General features: G+C 23.8%; 1 protein-coding gene across 1 annotated transcript in view; it reads left to right on the top strand.

The window, feature by feature from the left end:
- Nucleotides 1–1,119: 1,119 nt before the first annotated feature.
- LOC100206114 (endoplasmic reticulum junction formation protein lunapark-A) overlaps nt 1,120–22,672 on the top strand; it is a 61,218-nt gene continuing 39,665 nt past the window's right edge. The window contains exons 1-4 of the mRNA XM_065809746.1: nt 1,120–1,209; nt 1,389–1,418; nt 10,647–10,688; nt 13,522–13,709. Of these exons, the coding sequence (XP_065665818.1) occupies nt 1,392–1,418; nt 10,647–10,688; nt 13,522–13,709 (257 nt within the window). The 5' untranslated portion in view covers nt 1,120–1,209; nt 1,389–1,391. The remainder of the gene's footprint in view (nt 1,210–1,388; nt 1,419–10,646; nt 10,689–13,521; nt 13,710–22,672) is intronic.

Below are 22,672 nucleotides of genomic sequence, written 5' to 3'. Positions count from 1 at the left end.
CAAAATTTCCTCTAAAATACTCTAATATCCTCTTTTTCTTATAAAAATTTTATGTGGCCACCCTGTAAAATAAACTTCAAAATCAAAATAAAACAAAATATAACAGCAAACATTTTTAAATTATTTCAATTTATTTTTTTTTTATCAGGAAAATTAAAAATATTAATATTATACCATTATGTTTATACTAGACTACTAAATATATGTATATATATATATATATATATATATATATATATATATATATATATATATATATATATATATATATATATACATACATATATATGTATATATATATATATATATATATATATATATATATATATATATATATATATATATATATATATATATATATATATATATATATATATATATATATATAAATAAATATATATTATATACATATATATATATATATATATATATATATATATATATATATATAATATATATATATATATATATATATATATATATATATATATATATATATATGTATATAATATATAGTATATATATATATATATGTTATATATATATATATATATATATATATGTATATAATATATATATATATATATATATATATATATATATATATATATATATATATATATATATATATATATATATATATATATATATATATATAGATATATATTTATATATATATATATATCATATATGTATGTATATATATATTTTATATATATATATATGTATATATATATATATATATATATATATATATATATATATATATATATATATATATATATATATATATATATATATATATATATATATATATATATATATATATATATATATATATATATATATATATATATATATATATATATATATATATATATATATATATATATATATATATATATATATATATATATATATATATATATATATATATATATATATATATATATATATATATATATATATATATATATATATATATATATATATATATATATATATATATATATATATATATATATATATATATATATGTTTATAATATAATATAAGTATAATATAAATTTAATATTTATATATAATATATATATTTTTTTCTTTTACTTAAATTTTTTTTAGAGCAGGTTAATCAAAAATATTTTTTATGCTTGGTAATCTAAAAATAAATAAAATAGCTGTGGAAGATCAATTGAATAGATAACATAAGTATTTTTTCCCAAATGTTTTTTCCTTTTTTTTAAATAAAAAAAATAACATTAACCACTTTTATGTCAATTACACTAAAAATGTGCATATATTTATGTTATAATATATTGAAATGATCGGTTTAAAAATTGTAATCATTATAATGATTACAATTTTAATACCTAAGATGGTTTCTTTAGAAAATGGGTTCAATCATCTCAAAGTTTCAAGTTAGTATTTTAAATTTTTGTTATCATTTAGATGTATTTTAAATTTTTGTATTTTAAATTTTGTATTTTAAATTTTTCAATTTTTGTAAGTATTTTGAATTTTTGTTATCATTTAGATGTTTGAGTTTTGACACTTATAACCATATAAAGTTTTAACCCCCCTCAATTCATGGGGGGCTGTAAACAGTGCAGGGTCATAAAAACTGAACACTCAGAGATTATTGCATGAAACTTGAAATTTGTTGATGAATTTAAGTTTAGATAAAAATAGTAAAGAAAATATTTTATAAACTCGTTGCTCCCACAATAAGGGCTGGGTGGGCCCATATTTCAGGGTTTTTTTGTACCCAAGCTCCAATCACCCCAATTCTTTGAAAACATTCTTTTTTGATATAAGCTTAAACATACAAAAGTTTAAAGTTTGCACAATGTCTGCAAGTGTCAAAACTCAAACATATATAACAAAATCGCGACTATGACTCCAATAGTAAAACTTCTGGGTGTTGCATGTGCATGCACAAAATATTTAACCTTCTAAGAACTTTTCATATATTTGGCAAAAAAAAAAATATTTTAATTATGGGGTAATATTTTTTAAAGAATTCCAAGAATTCCAAAAGTTTTGCTTTTGAGTCAGAGTCGGAGTCTGAAAATTTCAACAATTGGAGTCAGAGTCAATACTTTTTTTTTACGACGCCACACCCCTGATATATATATATATATATATATATATATATATATATATATATATATATAGTATATATATATATATATATATATGTAAATATTTAAACAATTTTAAAATGAATTCTCCAAAATAGATCATTCAATGTTCTTAAAAGAACTGAGCAATAATAAATTAGTAGAAAATCACTTAGTGGTAATTTTTCATTTCATCAATAAAGACTCACCAGAAAGTCTTTATTGATGAAAAACAGTTTTAAATTAAAAATTCTTGATTTTCTTCTAATATTTATATATATATATATATATAGTATATATATATATATATATATATATATATATACTATATATATATATATATATATATATATATATATATATATATTTATATGTATGTATGTAAGTTATATAAAATATAAAATAAAAATTAGGTTGTGATTGCTAAATGTTGACCCTTATTCAGAAGACTGGTGATGTCAAGAATAGTGTAATCATTTGTCTACAAATTCAGGAAATGATTTGCAGACAAGTTGTTTTTATTGATTTTGTTAAAAAGATCAGATTTGAATTTGAGAAAAAAGGAATGTTAGATTTTTCAAGTCAAAATAACTTTACGTATTAGATAAAACATAAGGTTTAACAATATGAAATTAATAAATTTTAGTCTTACATACATAATTAAATGCTTTTTGAGAAAGCCGTAGAGTTAAGTGAGACTTAACTTAACTAATGAAAGAAATCCTTATCACCCTTAAAGTTGTAATAAAATGTACATTCATATATTTGATATAGCAGCAGTATGAGATTTATTATGTTTAGATAAGTTTGAACTACTTTTTTTTTTAAAAATATTTACTTCCCCAAGGCCAAGAAGGCCACTACAGCTGAGAAGGCTACATTTTGTGGTTACAACCCTGGTCTCAACTCTATAACTCAGAAACATCCTTGATGAACAAGGCCGCTACATGAAAAAATAAGTTGATTGCGGTACTACCAGGGACGTAGTCGGGATCAAACTCGGAACTTCTTGCTTATGAGGCAAGCGCTCCACCACTACACCACTCCCACAAATACTTAAAGGAGTACAAAGAAAAAATAAACACAAGCTATGGTTGGGGCACAACAAAAAGCATAGCATAAAGTAATTGATGTTTTCTGAAGAAATAGGAAACATTAAAGAAAAATATAAATAAAAAATAAAGTTATAACAAAAGGTTCTATATGCAACCTGGATAACAAAAAAAGTGCTAAATGTGTGCATCAGTGCATAAGGTTGCAAAGTACTTTGATATTTTGTAGATATAAATAAAATGATCAGCCTTTAATCTTTAACTTATAATCCTTAGCCTTTAATTCTTAACCTTGTTTGTCAAGGTTTGTGTGTCTGAGTTATAGAGTAAAGAGGGGGTTGTAGCTGTAACTTAAGTAGCCTCCTTGGCTGTTGTGGTCTTTATGACCTTGGGGAGGTGAATTCAAATAGAAATATATATATGTATGTATCTATATATATATATATATATATATATATATATATATATATATATATACTATATAATATATATATATATATATATATATATATATATATATATATGTATATATATATGTATATATATATGTATATGTATATATATATATATTTTTATTAATATATATATATATATATATATATATATATATATATATATATATATATATATATATATATATATATATAGATATATATATATATATATATATAGATATAATATATATATACATATATATATAGATATATATATATACATATATATATATATATATATATATATATATATATATATATATATATATATATATATATATATATATATATATATATATGTATATGTATGTATGTATGTATGTATGTATGTATGTATGTATGTATATATATATATACATACATATAAATATATATATATATATATATATATATATATATATATATATATATATATATATATATATATATATTTATATATATCAAGCCTTTCTGGAAAGCGTGTGTGGTTCCCGGGAAGGCTTGATATATATATAAAATATATGCATGCATTGTTCGTCCACAATTAAAGTAATTTTTTTAAACTTACAAAGCGTTTCAATAATTTGCGGCAAAAAGCTAAACTTATCTACTAAGAAAAAATTCTTAAGAAAAGGAAATCATAAATAAACAAATCATAACAAAATATCAAGTTAAATTAGATAAATTAGAAAATTTAATAATTAAAAAAAGTTAATAAAAAAATTTTTTTTTCTATAAAATTTTAATACAACTTTTGTATTTTTCTTAGAGTAGTTGTTGAAAAAAACATTATCTTTTATAACAATTTAACTATAATTGAAAGTTTTGATATGCAATTTATTCGCAATTTTTATAAGTCCATATAATTAAGAAACTATTTTGCTAGAACTATAAGAAGTTATGTTAATTTTTTTTCTTATGTTTATTTGCTTATTACGTTCATTCCTTATTACATCTTTTTGCTTTTAAAAATGTTTTTGCAATATTTGACGTTTTTTCTCAATACTTATTTAATAGGAAAGTAAGAAAATAAATTGTTATTAATTTGTAAAAAATTTTGTTTGATGAAATTTTGTAATGACGGAATAAGTTAAATAAAAGAATAACATAGTTTCTTTAATAAATGTATTTACAGCATTTGATGCATGTCTGAAATTGTTTTTTTTATATTGCCCAATTTCTAATGTTAAAATAAATTACTAGAGATAATGAACATAACGATCTGTTTAAAAAAATGTATTTAAAAACATAAAAAAAAGTTTTAAATAGGCTCCTAAAAATTTCATTCAAAAAGTTCAGTAAATTAACAATGCGCTAGCCCACAAGATTTTGGAGTATCGTTTCACTTTTTTACATAAAAAACTTGTTTATATTTTTTTTGTTGCAAATAAATAGCAATTAGTTTTCTCACTTTTCTGTGCACTGATAAAAACAGTAAAATTTAGCAAAGACATTTGAAAAACAAATTTAAAATTGTCCGTGTTTCTAGCACAAATTATAAAGTATTTTTTTAATATATTGACTGAAAAAAGTCGCAAAAAAGTTGTATATCAAAAGAAATTTTTTTTTTGTTATATTATCTACTTTTTCCCTTGACTTGCATCAATTTTGGTAGTGGAAAATAACTAACGACCCTAACCCTAACCCTGACTAACGCCCTAAAAGCAAGAAAACAAAGGGAGTAAAATATTTAGGTATATTATATTTTTGACAACAATTTTTTTTTTAATATTCAGTTTTTTTTAGCTTATTTTAGTTTGATTTTCTATTTTGTATGGTCTTCAGTTCTTTTCTTTAAATATTGCTGTTTTATTCTCTAGTTTCTTATAGCTTTATTTTGCCGCGAATCATATAAACAATAAAACACTTACTATATAAACACATGGTCAAGTTGTCTAAAAAACTTACTTTAAGCGTGGGCAAACAAGGTATGCAAGCACGCGCTTATATATATATATATATATATTATATATATATATATATATATATATATATATATATATATATATATATATATATATATATATATATATATATATATATATATATATATATATATGTATATATATAACATGTATATATATATATATATATATATATATATATATATATATATATATATATATATATATATATATATATATATATATATATATATATATATATATATATATAAATATATATATATGTATATAAATTATGTTAGTATAGTCTACGGAAAGAGTGCTCAATGTTTTTAAAGAACAGAGCAGTAAAAAATTAGTAAAAACACTTATCTAATTTTCTTCGACAGCTTGTTTCTCTATTAGTAGGTTTATCAGGAAGAATGTCTAAACATCAAAAAATTCAAGTTAGAAAAATTCAAATCAAAAAATTCAAGTTAGAAAAATTATTTCACAGGAAGTTGGAAATTGTTATAATTAATTATGTAATGACTGTAGTTATTTTGCAACAAGGAAGTTGCATCAACTACAATTAGAAATTAAAAAATTAAAATAAAATTCTTTAAAATAAGGATAATTTCAGGCTGATCATTTGTTATTATATTTTTTTAAAAGGTACTTATTTTCATGTCTGAATTTAGAAATTTATTCAGATTTTTTATTTAATAAATTAAATAAAAAATTTGATCTGATCTAAATTAGTAGTGATTTCAAACTTTTCTTGTAAACATAGTATACATTTTTTGGGAGTTTTATTATAGGCAGGCGCAGTTTTTAGAATAGACCAGATTAATTTAAAGTTAATATTTTTTTCTTTTAGTTGCCAAATATTTTGACAGCATAGTCACTTTTGAGTATTTTTTATGTTTAAAAGATTTGTTTGTGGTTGGCATAACATTTTTTCCATTCTCCTTCAGTTAAGCCAATATATTGTTTATCAGGGTTGTTTTGTGGGGAAACGATGCATTTGTAAATAGTATTTTTTGATAAGCATTTGCCATTCCCAGGGCAGTCATTTTTTTGCTTGCAGTTACAATTTTCAGTGTTTTTTTCTTTGAGAAATTCATTTTTATTAATCAATGCAAAGTTATGGCCTTTTATAATTCTTTCAATATTTTTTGTACAGCTATAACTTACTTTGATAGTGTTTCTGTTAAATTTTGTGCAATTTATTAGAGAGAAAGCAATGTTTGTCAACTAATTTTAAAAATGCTTTTCCAATATATTGTTAAAACACAACAGGGTTGAACCAAGTTATATGTTTATTTCTGTTTTGCCCTTTTTGCAATTTTTGTTTGAAATTTTAGCTTGAAATTTTGAAATCCACTTTTTTTAAGAGTATCTTCATACATGCGTTTGGAAGAGTTAAAAATATTTTCATTAGAAGAGCTTTGATTTAATCTATTGTTATTGAAATAGGAATTTGTTTTTAGATTTGAGGGGGATGATTTGAATTTATATTAATATATGATAATTCATCATTAGGTTTTTTATAAGGTCTTCAAGAATTTTCCGAGAGGTTAAATATGACATCAAGAAAATTCGCAATTTTCAAATTAATGTTTATTTCAATTTGCAAGCCAACATGTTTGAAAGTTTGTATAATATTTTTTCTGATTTTGTCAAGTTGAGGCCCTGATTTTTTTTCCCTTATTATTAAACCATCATTCCGATACAAGCCTAATTGATAAAAATGAGCTATTTTAGCTAAGGAATTTAAAATATATAAGCCTACAAATACGCAAATTTCTGTAGGTTTTTTTGGTTTTTTTTTTCCAAGTGTCGTTATTAAAATAAAGTTTCAATAGAAGCTTTGCATTTCTTAGAAACTTTTAATAAAGTAAAAAACTCAAATTAGTCTCACAAAGAGCAAATAGGTCTGGTGAACTTTGAAAGAGATAAAACTTAACAAAAGAAAAGTTTCTTTCAAGACTATGAATATTAGTGAATGATAGGTTTAGAGAACTTGGTTATGACATGGTTATGAATGGTTAGAGAACTTGGTTATGAATGGTTTAGAGAACTTGGTTATGAATGGTTTAGAGAACTTGGTTATGAATGGTTTTTTGTGCTTTATAGTTATTGGTACTTTAGTCATTTTTAAATTTGTTAAAGAACTTGACTCAAAGCACAGATTATACTTGTTGCACTAGTTAATAGTCCAAGCAATTGCCTCATTACTATTATTAAACCAGAAGCTGTAATAAAGGGCTCCTGTGGCCTCGGCAATATTCACCAAAAGTATGAACAGGGACACCATCCATGTTCAACATGGCACTGTTAGTAATCTGATATTTAACAGCTGTTGATGGAATCAACCTCTCTGAGAGCTACCACAGAGTTCGGGAAGCCTGACTACCAGCCAGCGTCAGAACCATAAAACTGTGTTTTTGAGCTGTACCCTCATTTGGAAATAAAAGAATGAATTGCATAATCATAAAAGAACAGAGACACAAGTAAAACCCATGCATTGAGTCCAAGGGTTCCAGCATTCAACATTCTAAATTGGAAACAATGTATTATAAACACATCTGCGCCAGTCGAATAGATGAAGAATGGTTGAGGAGATGGTCAACAGATTGAATCTGTGTACCCCTTAAGTCTTTGCCTAAAAGACTTTCTACAAGACAGTAGTGGGTTGCGTTTAACATCTGCCTAAGATAAATATTTTTATTGAGGCACCATCTCTAGTCATTACTCAACCAAGAGCCTCAGGCAGGGAGTTTTTTAAGCCAGAGTTGGTTTCTCATAGCCTTTGCCTAAAGAAGTGTATCCTACAAGACAGCAGGACATCACACAGTTTTTACTGGGTTAAATATTACCAGTAGCAGGATTTTTTTAAATATTAAATAATTAAATTTAATATTGCATTTAAAAAAATGTTTGATATTAACAAATTTCTTTTTTTTTCTTGACATTTGCATAAATGAATTAAAATATGTTAAATTTTGAATTTTCAAAATGATTATTTCTTAAATTTCTAATTGCGGCTTTGCAACTACAGGTGATTTTTTATTAAAAAAAATTAGCAATTAACAAATAAAAAAATTACGTTAATTTATTTACTTTATTTATTAAAAGTTTATTAGTTTATTATTTTATTATAAATAGATATACTTTTATTAAAAAATATTTGCTACAATTTCACTTGCGTTTTAAAACTTACGTTTTTTATTCAAATTTTTGATGCAGCCATTTATTTAAAATTTAATTTTGAGTAAAAAATAAAAATGTTTATGAAGGAAAACCAAAAGAACAATTTTTTTTTAAGAACAAATAAAATTTCAATATTGAATAATATTTAGTAATATTTTAAAATAAATTTGATAGTTAAGTTAAACACAAGCATTAATTTTAATTTGAATAAACTTAAATATAAAACGTTAATAGCGCCTATATCAAACATAATTGTCATTCAAACTTTTGTAAAAAATATTTTTACATAAGCGTCATTCAAAAGTTAATGTGACTTACTGCTTACATAAAATCGCTTAAGGCGTACGTAAACCTCTACGCATAACGCTTTAAAACAAGAGCTGGTATATATATATTCAAATTGTTTGACATCTAAATTTTCCAGTTTGATTTTCCATTTTTTGAAAAACCACAAAAATTTAACTTTTTAGATCAGAATGTTTTTTAGTTTTTATATGAAAATAAAAACATTCTAAATTTTTTAATTTTAATTTTTTTACTGTTTACAAAAATTGGCTGACAATAAGTACAATCGCACTCATTGAAAAATCAGTCGAACATGCAAGGTGGGTTGCTACATCAACTTACAAATAAATAGAACATGCGAGGAGTGTTGCTAGATCAACTGACAAATTGTAAGAATATGCAAGAAGTGCTGCTACATTGACTGACAATTAGGACATACAGGAGTGTTGCTACATTAACTGAGTTTTGGTTTGTTTAAAAGTTTAAAAACTGAAAAAAAATTTTTTAAGCTTCAAAACTTTTTCTGGTCTTCTAAATTAATTTTTTATAAAAAAACAGTTTTTTAGTTTACATTTTATGGTAAAAATTAAAGGTGGCAAGTAAAAATATATATAGTATAGTTTTATAAAGAAGAGTGTCTAAGTATCAAAGATTTTAAATTTCAGGAAAAATATTACATAGACTGTAGACTGTAAGTATACTGTAAGACTGTAGAATAGTAAGAATATGCAAGAAGTACGGCTACATCGACTGACAATTAGGGCATACAAGGAGTGTTGCTACATTAATTGTAGTTATTTTGCTGCCAGGAAGTTACATTAGCTACATTCAATTTTCAAAAAGTTATTTGTGAAAAGAATTTTTAAGAATGAGGATAGTTTTAGTTTGGTCATTTGTTTTTATATTTTTCTAAAAAGTACTTGTTTTCATGTCTGGATTTAAAAATTAATTCAGATTTTTTGTTTAGTAAATTTCATGATAAAAAATTGGTAATAGTTTCACAATTTGTAAACAAAAAACAAATAATAATGATAAACATTAAACAAAGTTTCAAAATAGCGCTAGTAGTGTAGTGGTAGAGCACTTGGCTCATAAGCAAGAAGCTCCTAGATCGATTTCCACTACTTCCCTGGTAGTACCGTGCTCAACTTGTTTCTCCACGCAGTGGTCTTGTTTGTCAAGGTTTGTTTTTTGGAGTTATTGCTTTAAGAGAGGGTTGTAACCACAACCAAAAGTAGCCTCCTCAACTGTAGTGGCCTTGTTATGGCCTTGGGGAGGTGAGCAAAAATAAAATAAAAAATATATAAATTTAAAAGAATTTATAACCCATTTTGATCAAGAAAATTCATTTCACAAAAAATCTGAATTATATTCTGTTAATTAGTTACAACATTTGCCAACTTTTGATTTGCTACCTTTGAAATATTTTTCTTTAATTAAGTTTTTTTGATATTTAGACATTTTTCCTGAAGATAATGAACTTGCAGAAGTAGAAACATCCTGTCAAAAAAAAAATTAAAAGTGTTTTTACTAATTTGTTATTGCTCTGTTCTTTAAGAGCATTGAGCACTCTATTTGTAGAAATTACACAATTTACTGTTTCATTTATTTTACTAGAAAAAGAAATCAACGCAAGAAAGGTTAGAGATTATGGAAAAGGTACATTTATATATTTTTGCAAAATGTAATAAAAAGTCTCTCATAAATTTTGGCATATGAAATATGTAGTCAAACACAATAAAAGAACTATTAAATGGTTATATACAACATAATCAATATCTCCTGGTTAACTAACCAGATTGTTTAAAATGATGGGTACTGACTTTAAATACTACTAATAATACAAAGTAATTAGTTCATAATACCAGCTAAAATATAACAGTTTCTTCTGCTTTAAGTAAGTTTAACGGTGGAGAGTAATGATTAAATCTCCTTCATAAATAATATATCAAGGAAAGTAGTCTTCAAGATTTGGCTTTTTAATAATATGTTATGTTTTTAGGAATATATTAGTCTGTGTGTCAGGCTATCTTTTACTTAAACTTTTTAAACACATGGATCTCCATTTATTTGTCGCTGTCTTTTATTTGTCTTTTATTAAATTGTAAGGTTTAAAAGAAATTGAATGAAAAATACTGTCATGTTTCTCATTCACTTTCTTTGGAACCTTAAACATGGTCATGTTCTTCACTTAGGATTCTAAGTTACATTTCTATATTCAATTATCATTTTTTCACAATACGCTTTACTATAGTGTTTTTATTTTGTTCTGAACATCTGTCAAATATACCTTTTTTAATTTTTTTATGCTTTCACTTTTCCTTATTTCACTTGGGCTTGACAGCTTGGTCTAGTCCTTTGATGCATATTTTTCAATTTTTAAAATAATATAATAAGAATAACACTAATATATATATATATACATTTTTGTAAAAGTATAACAGGATTGTTGCTTGAAAATGACTTAAACAACTTTAAAAAAAAATTCTAAAAAAGATTTTAGCAACAGCATATTAAATTTTTTAACAAAAACTAGAGTGATTTGGATTTATTAACTTTTTTTAAAATTATGATTTATTACAACTACAATTTATTATTTTGTTTTTCTGGCAGGACAGAAGCAAAAAATGTCAAAAAAATTAAAAAAAAAAAAATTCTAAAATAATAAAGTTTAAAAATACTGTAATATAATATATTAGTTGAAAAGCATTTTATGTGGATGATTTTCTGTCAGAAAGTTTCTGTGCAATGTCACACCTTTTTGTAAACTACATATGTGTAAGGAATTTTGATTGATTTTATTTGAAAAATAGTAAATTAAAACTCAAGCTGGTATAGAAGACTTTATTCAGCAAATTAATAAAAATGGTAGTCTAGAGATACAGTCAAATTGTTTTACATAAAAGAAGTACAATAGTTATTGAATAACAGTAGTAAGCAATCAAGTGTCTGATAAAAGTTCATTTTGATACAGTAATCTGTCTAAAATGGTATCAATTGTTTATAACTGAACCAAGTTTGCTATCGCAAAGTCAAAATTTTTTACTAGCAATAAAAACTTCAGTACAATCAGTAATACAAACAATCTTTAAACTTTTTTTCAAAAATATTTGTATAGGTTATTCTTTATTGCTCAACAATTCGGCCGAAATTCAGATTAGCAACTCTTGCAGAAAATTATTATTATTAGGATATTACACTATTGCAGAGCTACTGCAGAAAAGCAGTATCTTTATTTAATGGATTTTAGTGTTATAAGCACGATATTAAGATGGACCTCCAACAACAATCGCAAGTTAACTAAACTTACTTTAACTCTTTTGAAGAGGGACAATAACATTCTTTAAGATAAGACCAAAAAAAAATTGTTTTGTTTGTCTGATATTAGATTTTGGTATGAAATATGTTTACTTTGTTCAAGTAAAGCTTTATTTTTCAAGTTCCATAATTCAATTAAGTTTTGTGCTGCATTAATTGTAAAAAGTTTAAGATTCTGCTTAATAAACATTGTTTTGATAATATTTAGAAATAGTTTTAGAAATAACTTATTATTTGGTGGTTTGGTGTCATAATGTATTTTCTCAGTATAGTTATCAAGATCTATATCGCAGATAATAGTATTGATAGTCAAATGATTGTTGTTTTTTACATAAAACTTCATAGGATACTTTTTTCTTCTCTTTTTTTAGATCGAACTAGATTTTGGAGTTATGAAATCAGATGTATTAGGCTAATCCATTAGTTTTAATTCAGTTTCTACGTCTTCTACTTTTAAAAATTGATTTTTGAAAAGAAACTCTATAAACTTTAAATCCACATTAGTTTTTACATCTTTTTGAGTAACTTGTTGAAATATTTTAATTCTTGTTAAAAAATAAAACTAAATTTCCTAACGTATGTGTGCGCATCTTTTTTTGAAAACAAGAATGTAACATTCCCAATTCATCTATATATAAAAGTCATTATTTCTAAAATAAGACAATATAAGTTAAAAATAATGTTTTATATTAGTAAAAGCCATTATTATTTCTATTTTATACTTTTAAACTTAATTTGTTATTTAATTGTAATATCCATAAAAAGAAACGTAAAATTTAAAAATGTAATTATTATATAATTAAGCTATTTAGTGCTTGCATGTATAAACTTAATTTAACTAAAATTTGTAAAGTGGTAGATAATAAACTTTTTAATATTGCATCTATTGTTACTGGCATATTGAAGTAGCTTGTAAACTAGTTTATCTTGTTAGATAAACTTCATCCACTCTTATTCTATATGTTTGAAAAGTTTTCAACGCAATATAATTAGTAATTAGTTCACTTTATTTTGGAACAACTTATCTTAATTTTTTTTGAAAGTTTAAATTTGTCTTTAATTTTCAGTTTAATTATTCGTTCCTTTTATTTATCACAGTTTTTTTTAACACAGTTTTATTTAACACAGTTAATGCTTTTTTTTTTTTAAGGAAGTTTAACTTTTTTTTTAATAGGAAATTGATAAATTAGAAGAAAATCAAAATAGAAATCGAGATCTTCAAAAATCGATTGTTCTTTCCTTTCTCATATTCTCTGTTATTTTATATGTATTAGCTGCTGTTATATTTTATCTTTGGTACTTACCGAAAAAATGGTTACAAAGACTACTTTATTTGCTGCCATTTATTGGGTTTCCTGTGTTGTGAGTTTTTTAGTTTGTTATTGAATTTTTTGTTTAAATACAATTTATTACTTTGTTCATTATTTCATATATTTCAAATTTTGAAGAAATTTGAAACATTAAAAATTGCTAACTAAATTTCAAGTTTCAAAAACTGAAATGTTATAATTTATGCTGTTTATATTGTATTATATTATTTACTTTGCTGTTTTGATTTTTTTTATCTTTATCTTTCAAGTTCATAAATTGGAGTAAAAACATAGGAAAAAACATAATATATATGAAACATTTGAATATTTAAAATGCCATTGAACTTTGAATGTCTAATTTCGACTTTATGTGGTGATAACAGGAATCATTATAATTAGGGTAAATTTATATGTAGTAATTAGTGGCTCTCATCTAATTAAAACACTATTAAATTTTTTGCGCAAAATTTGGAATATTGTTTAAAGGTTTGAGTTAATAAAATTGAAAAAATAAGGAACTAATTTTTTTTGTGTGTGTGTAAAACAAAGTAGTATTGTTTCAATAAAAAGTGGTTTAAAATTTGATCTTTTAATGATAAATTTTTTTAATAACGAATCATTATAGTCCTCAATTTAGTTGTAATTGTAGTTTGGTATTTTTTACTTAAAAAATGTTATTTTTTTGAGCAAATATAAAGTGCTCATATTACCAAGTGGTCTGGGTATTAGGATCTTTTTAGATATTTCGGGTGCTCAAATATCAAAGTGTATCATGAGTAGTGATCCCTAAATATTGTTTATTTGCAAAAAAATTTTAATCCAGCATAGTTATTTTTTAAAATATTTCAATTTTTGCTTTAAATGCTTATAAAACCCTAATCTACCCTACAATTTTTACTACCTACATACTTTTACTCTATCTACATCTTATGAAACAATTGTTCATGATTAACAACAGCAAATTAGTAATAATAGATCAAAATGTTAGGTTTACTAAACTGTGTGTTTAATCTATGTTTGTAAAGATATTTATAAGAATTCAATGTAATATAATAATCAAAAAATAAATCAACAATAAGTAAGTGAGTAAATGCAAATTTAAATAAAAGAAAATAACTTTTAAATAGTTCTTTATGTTGAATGTCATTTTCAGCACTCATCAGCCTGATTTTTAAATCAAAAAGTATAAAAACCATTTAAAAATACAGTTAAAAACCATTAAATTAAAATTAAATTAAATTAAAACCATTAAAAACAAAAAACAAGGAAATGAGTTCTGGTATCGGTTATTACCTAACTCTAGCCCTGACTGATTAGTCAAAAAAGAACTTGTAAATTTTTAAAAAGTTTTTAAAGTTAACTTTAAGTTCAACTTTATAAAATCTAACCTGTATTCCTTTAATTCTCACCACTAGACTAATAACACTGTACTAAATAATTAGATTCATATCTAATTAAATATCTAACATAAAATTATATAAAATTAAAAAAAGCAACCCAAAAAATACCCATTTATATTTAATACAAGGTCATTGTCAGCTTCTATAAATTTAAACATCCTGTTTAGATTTTAATACATCACCTACAAAACATAACATATTTCTTTACCTAACACCTTGAAAAATTAAACTTAGTAATTTTAAAAACAATAAAAATTTTGCAAAAAAAAAAAAAAATACATAATTAAAAAATAAATATAATTAAAAATTCAATGGTTATATTTATTATGATAACGACAATATAGTGATTCAAAGATATTCCAGAAATTTATAAGGGTTAAATACGAAATACCGTAGTTTGCATGCCATTGCGCGCCCTCTTCACTGCATGAAGATAATACCGCGTGCCATCTTAAATGCCTTGTGCATCAGTTATTAGTGTCCCAGTTGACTCTTAAAATGTTATGCGATGTATGTTACTATTTTGATGTTTTTTTATTTTTGTCATTGTTGCACATTTGGTCTAAAATGTTTAACAGGGGCATGTTAAAATAGCGTAAACCTCCAAATTTCCTTATTATCTTGATAGTTAAAGGTTTTTAACTTTTTATCATTTTTATATTAAATAACTTTTAATAAAATGCTTTATTTTAAATATAAAATTAGGATTTTTTATTATGTTCTTATTAAAATTTTTACATCTAATACTGTTTTTAAATTAGTTAAGATGGGCCTGTGGCAAGTTCAAATCATCGGCTTTTTTTAAAAGTATTTGTTATTTAAAGTACAAAACAAAACAATTTTATAGGTCTGTAGTTTTTTATTCAATATATACATGTTATATTCCCCATTTTCTTGCACAAACTCAACTTAGTTGTAGAATACCTTAAATGTAAAACTAAAAACCTAAATTAAAATTTGCCATTTGAATAATTTGAAATTTTCATGAATTAGATACTTGCATTCACTTTCAATTTTACTTTCTTATAAAAAAGTGCCAAAAGTCTCTTTTTTACGTCATTAACTCGGTTTTAATGGCAGTTCAGCATAAACACGCTCAAATGAGCAATTTTAATACTATTAAATTGCTTAATATATAATATGAATAATCTCATAAAAGTATTAACATTAAAAAATAATATATTAAACAGTTTAAATGTTAAATGGATTGAGATAAACATGAATAAAAGTTCTCTTGTAAATTAATTAAAAAAATAAAGTTCATAACATTTAACCAAGTTTGTGGAAATAGTATATTTGGTTGAAAAGTTTTCACTTTTTATTTTTTTGTTATTTTTAAGCATTTTTACTCTGTAAGCCAATTTACTTTAAGAGAACCCAAATACCCTGCAGCTTCTCTTAGTTTCATTGTTTTATTAAAAACGTGTTTTACTGCAATTTCTAAATTTATATATCTTTCACATTTTATAGTTTACCATTTTTAAAATTTGTTTAGTTTTTTAATTATTAATAATTTGAATTGCCGATATAATTGTTATAAGACGCGCAGTATGTCCAAATGTGCCCCATGATAATTCTCCAATGCTGCCTTAACCCTAATTTCAAAATATATTCCACATAATATTTGTGAAAAATTTATGCCCCTATATATATATATATATATATATATATATATATATATATATATATATATATATATATATATATATAATATATATATATATATATATATATATATATATATATATATATATATATTTATATATATATATATATATATACATATATATATATATTTATATATTTACATATATATATATATATATATATATATATATATATATATATATATATATATACATATATATATATATATATTAGGGTGGGTCAAAAAGTATAAAGTTTTAGCTGCACAAATCAAACATACTAAAAAAGGTGCTCCTCCATTTCCTGAATAAGATAATATAAAAATTTTTGAATAAGAAATATTTTTAGTGGTCCCAACTGACCCTTGAATATTTAATGGGCTCCTAATATTATCTTACAAAAATTGTTTCAAAAGTATTTGTCAACCTAGTACTTAAAAAAAGAGAAATTTTATGACATTTTCAAAAATGGTTGTTATTTTTTATAAAATTTTTATTTAAAAAAAATTCTTAAAAAAAACCTTAAAAAACTTTTTTTTAAATTGTTAAAAAACAATCATTTTTATGCAATAAAATCTAAAATAGTTATATTTATAAAAAATAACAACCATTTTTGAAAATTTCATAAAGTTTCGCTTTTTTTAATAATTTGAAATTTTGATGAATTAGATACTTGCATTCACTTTCAATTTTACTTTCTTATAAAAAAGTGCCAAAAGTCTCTTTTTTACGTCATTAACTTGGTTTTAATGGCAGTTCAGCCATTAATTTGAAATTTTCATGAATTAGATACTTGCAATTTTACAAAAATTTTACAAAAATTTTCAAAAATTCTTATACTATCTTATTCAGGAAATGGAGGAGCACCTTTTTTAGTATGTTTGATTTGTGCAGCTAAAACTTTATACTTTTTGACCCACCCTAATATATATATATATATATATATATATATATATATATATATATATTATATATATATATATATATATATATATATATATAGATATATATATATATATATATATATAGATATATATATATATATATCTATATATATATATATTAGAATATCTAAAGAATGACATAAAAATGCTTTACATTGACTATGCACATAAACCAAAGATTTTATAAAAAAATTGCAAAATAAAGCTAGATATTTTATTTCCAAAATAAAAATGTTCCAATTTTATCAACTCTCCTCTATTTATATAGCATAGATTTGCAGAGAGAGAGAGAGAGAGAGAGAGAGAGAGAGAGAGAGAGAGAGAGAGAGAGAGAGAGAGAGAGAGAGAGAGAGAGAGAGAGAGAGAGAGAGAGAGAGAGAGAGAAGTTGATGAACATAGTTCAATTAGTGAGTGTATCTGACAAGGTTTGTCTAATGCAAATGGAAATTCAGTTAATAAATTTAGAATTTCAGGTATTCCTGGTATTACGTAAAGATAAAATTCTAAATTATCTATAAAGGAAGTTATAGAAATCGAAAATAAAATGCACTGTGCCAAAAGTATCTCATGCATTATTTTGTTTACAATGTCAGATTTACTCAAGAAACCTTTCCACTAAGCTCTTGGCTAGAAAATAAATCATAAATTACAGACATAAAGAACCAGGTATTATAGTGGGCTATAGTGGTATTATAGTTAGGCCTCTGACTTTTTTAAAACATTATAAACTCTGAAAAGTTTTCTTGTTTGAAAAATAAGATGTTTTATTGTTTTTTTATAATGTTTTGAAATTACTTCATGCTAATTGTACTTATTTCATACAGAGCTAATGATAAATAATTATGAAAAACTTTATATTTATTCAAAATCATCCTGGTTACCTTTTTTTTCTTCATAAGGCAGTGAATCGAAAAAACCAGGTTCATTTGTAAACTTTTTAAGTGCCTGAAGATTTTTAAATTTATCCATTGATGTACATAATCTCTCAGTATACTAGTTTGAAGGGTTTTCTAATAATCAGTTTTCTTTTACTTCCTACATTTCTACCAATAAATGTGTTTAAATATACGCCATTCCAAGAGTCTTTATAAGATATATTTATTAAGTTAACAGAAAAAAATACTTTTCGAAAAGGTCTTGTAGCTACAGGATACCTAGCTTTGTAGTAAGGGTTCAAGAAATGTCCTGCTTAGGTTCAAGTACATGGAAAGGAGTCTTTATTTATCTTTGAATATTTTAACCCAATCAAAAGGTATATTGACTCGAGATTTGCAGTTAACGAGACCCATATCTTTGTCAAACTCCAAGTAAGGAATGACCTCGTTCAGGAATGGTAACTTTATGTTGAACCATGTAATTTGAAAACTTTAAGACAGTATAATTTTTGTTTTGACCAGCTCAAGAATCACAGAACAAATCTATGTTATTTACTAATGGACTTGAATGTTTAACAAAAAGTCATGCAATATTAGGCACCCTTTTTTTTCAATATTAGGCACCCTATTTTTATCATAACTATAGATAAAAAATATCTTTTCTAGCCAACAAAGGAATGTTAAAGGGAAAATAGGACAATTTTCTTTTATAATAAAAATTATTGTTAGAGTTGTATGGCTCACAAATTTTTTTAATAGTCAAAAGCAATGGCTTCAAAACTTTGTTCTCTCAACCCTTTTATCTTTGGTTCCCTTTTTCTTCTATGAAAAGTCAGCTTTTTTTTTTTGATGGCAATCTCTTTCAAACTCAAGCTTTCTTAGATTGATTTTTCAAATATTGAGTTTCAGGATTAGCTGAGATATGTTTCGAATAAACATGAACTTTTATTTTCAGTTTGTTATACTTTAAACATCTGTTTGAGGATAACCAATAGCAAAATTAAACTTGCTGTTAAATAATGGTCTATAAGACTCATAATAAGTTTTTACATTTGGTTAAAGAATCATAAATATGTTCAACATTTTATTTACATTCAGTTTTTGAGGTAAACAAATACATCTAGTTTTCTCTTGAGAAAATTGAGACTGCTTTTCTCTGAATAATGAAATATAGTTTATTATTTTATTAGGTACCTCATATAGTTTATTATTTTATTATGTACAATTTTATGCTGTCTTGTAGAATGTTTTCCTCTCATCTTTTGGTGGCCCACCTAAAATTGTATTGTTAAATTTAAAAACTATTTATTAGCTTTCTAATTTTAAAATTGTACAATTATAACCTATAAGCTAGAGTATTTAAGGAACATTTTAAATAAAATATTTTGTATAAAATCTGAACCATATTATTCTAAAGAATATTTCAAAAATGATAATATCTAATTTAAAAATATAGTTTAATAGCGGGTAATTTATTGATATTTTTTTTTATTTTGTCAGAACTATGAAGCCCTTTTTCTTCTCATTCATGTTTTTTATATATCAATTAATTGAGTTCTGAATTAATAATACAATGTACAATAGACACTTCTTCAAAGCTAAAATTATTTTAATTTGATAAAATTTTCTCTATAATACCAAACACTTGATTCCAAAAAATGAGTTCTGAATTAATAATACAATGTACAATAGACACTTCTTCAAAGCTAAAATTATTTTAATTTGATAAAATTTTCTCTATAATACCAAACACTTGATTCCAAAAAATGTTGTAATTTGACCTGCCCTATTAGGAAGCCGTTTTCAGGTTTTTCTTTTTTTTTTTATATATATGTATGTATATATATATATATATATATATATATATGTACATATATATATATATATATATATATATATATATATATATATATATATATATATATATATATATATATGTACATATATATATATATATATATATATATATATATATATATATATATATATATATATACATATATATATATATATATATATATATATATATATATATATATATATATATATATATATATATATATATATATATATATATATATATATATATATTAGCCCCCGCCATTTCCGCAAAATTTTTGATTATTAAAGGTTGTCATTTTATTTCTGGTGCATTTTGATGAGTACATAGAAAAAATCATATTTATTTTTATTTAAAGTTTTATTTACTACCTCCTCCAGTGCCCTGAAGTTTTTAGACTGGAAATCTCCTTATTTTACGCAACTAATGCGCCAACTTAGTTTGCTCATTTATTTAGTCGATTTTTGCAATGAAACAAAACTTTCAGGACACAACCACATTTTGTTGTTCCATCGATATATTATAGTAATTTTATTTATAGATATAGTTTGAAAGTCTAATAATTTATTTTCTTTCAATTATTGCTTTTTTCTTATTTAAGACATTTGAATCACAAATATAGACTCAAAAACATAATCAATCACTTTATCACTTTAATATTATACAATATGGTTAGTTAAAATGTTATTTCAAAAATTAATCAAATTTTTTTTGGTACTAACTGAATGTTTTGCTTTATGCTCTGCTATTGACAGAAGAATATCTTGCTTCAATGCTTCATATACGCACACTTTCGAGTAGTCTTGAATAAGTTTTAGCGCTCTTTTGTTTAGCGATATTTACTACATATAGTTTATAAACCCAGTCCTTAAATCTTATGTAAGTGCTGTATTTCCCCCATTCCTTTCAACTAACTTGACACCATTCAAGACCATTCTTTGTAAATTCAAGGTTCTTAAAAACCAACCAACTCATGCCTCCTACAAATGATGACAGATTAAAAGTATTTGGATTTTTGTATTGCTCTTAAAAATTTGGCTTGCTAACATTCTGTTTAGAGTCAGAGTTAAACAGCTTTTTAGCAACACTTTTTTTAACTTCGGGCATTAGTTCCTCGTCAGCTATGGAGAAAATAACTGTTCTCTGGTCGTGGTATCAATGATGTTGTTTCATCATGTCAATGCATGCTTGGGCATTATCAGGTCTTTTAATTTTATAATTTTCCATATCTCTGATTGCTTGTAAATCCATATCTGGAGCCGTACATGCAAAAAGAACTTTTAAAAACTAAAAAGTATTAAAAAAACCCAACAAACTCAACAAAAACTGTAAAATGTGACATATCGTTTGCAGAAAAAAGATTTGAATCAAGCTGTGGACTAAGAAGGCAAAGTACAAGATTATAGATTGATTTAGCAAGATATCTTGCATGATGGAAGGCACCAGGTCATTTAAAATGAAATCCCATGACAAATCTGCCTAGGTATACAACTGTTAACTGGCAAAGGTACTTATAGTCACCTCTGGAAAATACGTTTACTTTTAAAGCTTCACTGCAAAACTGTAAGACTATATCAGTTTAGAAAAAATATTTATTTAATTAATTATGAGAAATTATTTGTTTATTGCTAAAAAATATGCTTTATTAATGTTATATACTTTCTTTTCTAATAATAAGTCTTAACAGCTTAAAATCTCTAAAATATTTTTATCTCACCTTATTTTCAATAAACCTTCCACGGTTACTTTCCCAGTCAAACTTGTTCATATTCTCATAATTTATTCCTTTAGCAAACATTCTATCCCAGTTATAGTGTAATGTTTTAAATGTATTGTCTGTAAGTCCGGTTGTAACTTTGCCTGTCGATTTTTCAATTTTTTTAGCTCGTAGTTCTACATTATGGTGTCTACATGCTTACCAAATTTGTCGTTTGCCTTTCCATTTCTCAATAATTGAAACTGCTCCAATAATCCATCCAGTATTACTCGCAGTTGTATCAATGGATACACAATCAACTGCTTTGAAAAGATTTTATTCAAAACTTTTTTAATTGCAGTAGCCTGAATTAATTCACACCCATCAGAAATTCCAATCACTCCAATAAGTTGGGGCTCATTGAGATCTGGTGAGCTTACAATTACTGCCAACCTTTCCACATTTTTGTCATGATTAATAACATCTGTAACTTTTTTTGTGTCCAGTTGAAGAGTCAGAGATAAGTGTTTAGCTTTTGAGATAAAAGATTACTTCATTCGTTAAGACCAATTTGTTATGCCTTCTTGAAGTTGTTTCTGATAATGAAAACTTAT

The sequence above is a fragment of the Hydra vulgaris genome, chromosome 11 (genome assembly GCF_038396675.1).
Source record: "Hydra vulgaris chromosome 11, alternate assembly HydraT2T_AEP".
In the NCBI taxonomy this organism is placed as follows: Eukaryota; Metazoa; Cnidaria; class Hydrozoa; order Anthoathecata; family Hydridae; genus Hydra; species Hydra vulgaris.
This window is presented reverse-complemented; position numbering and strand designations above follow the sequence as displayed.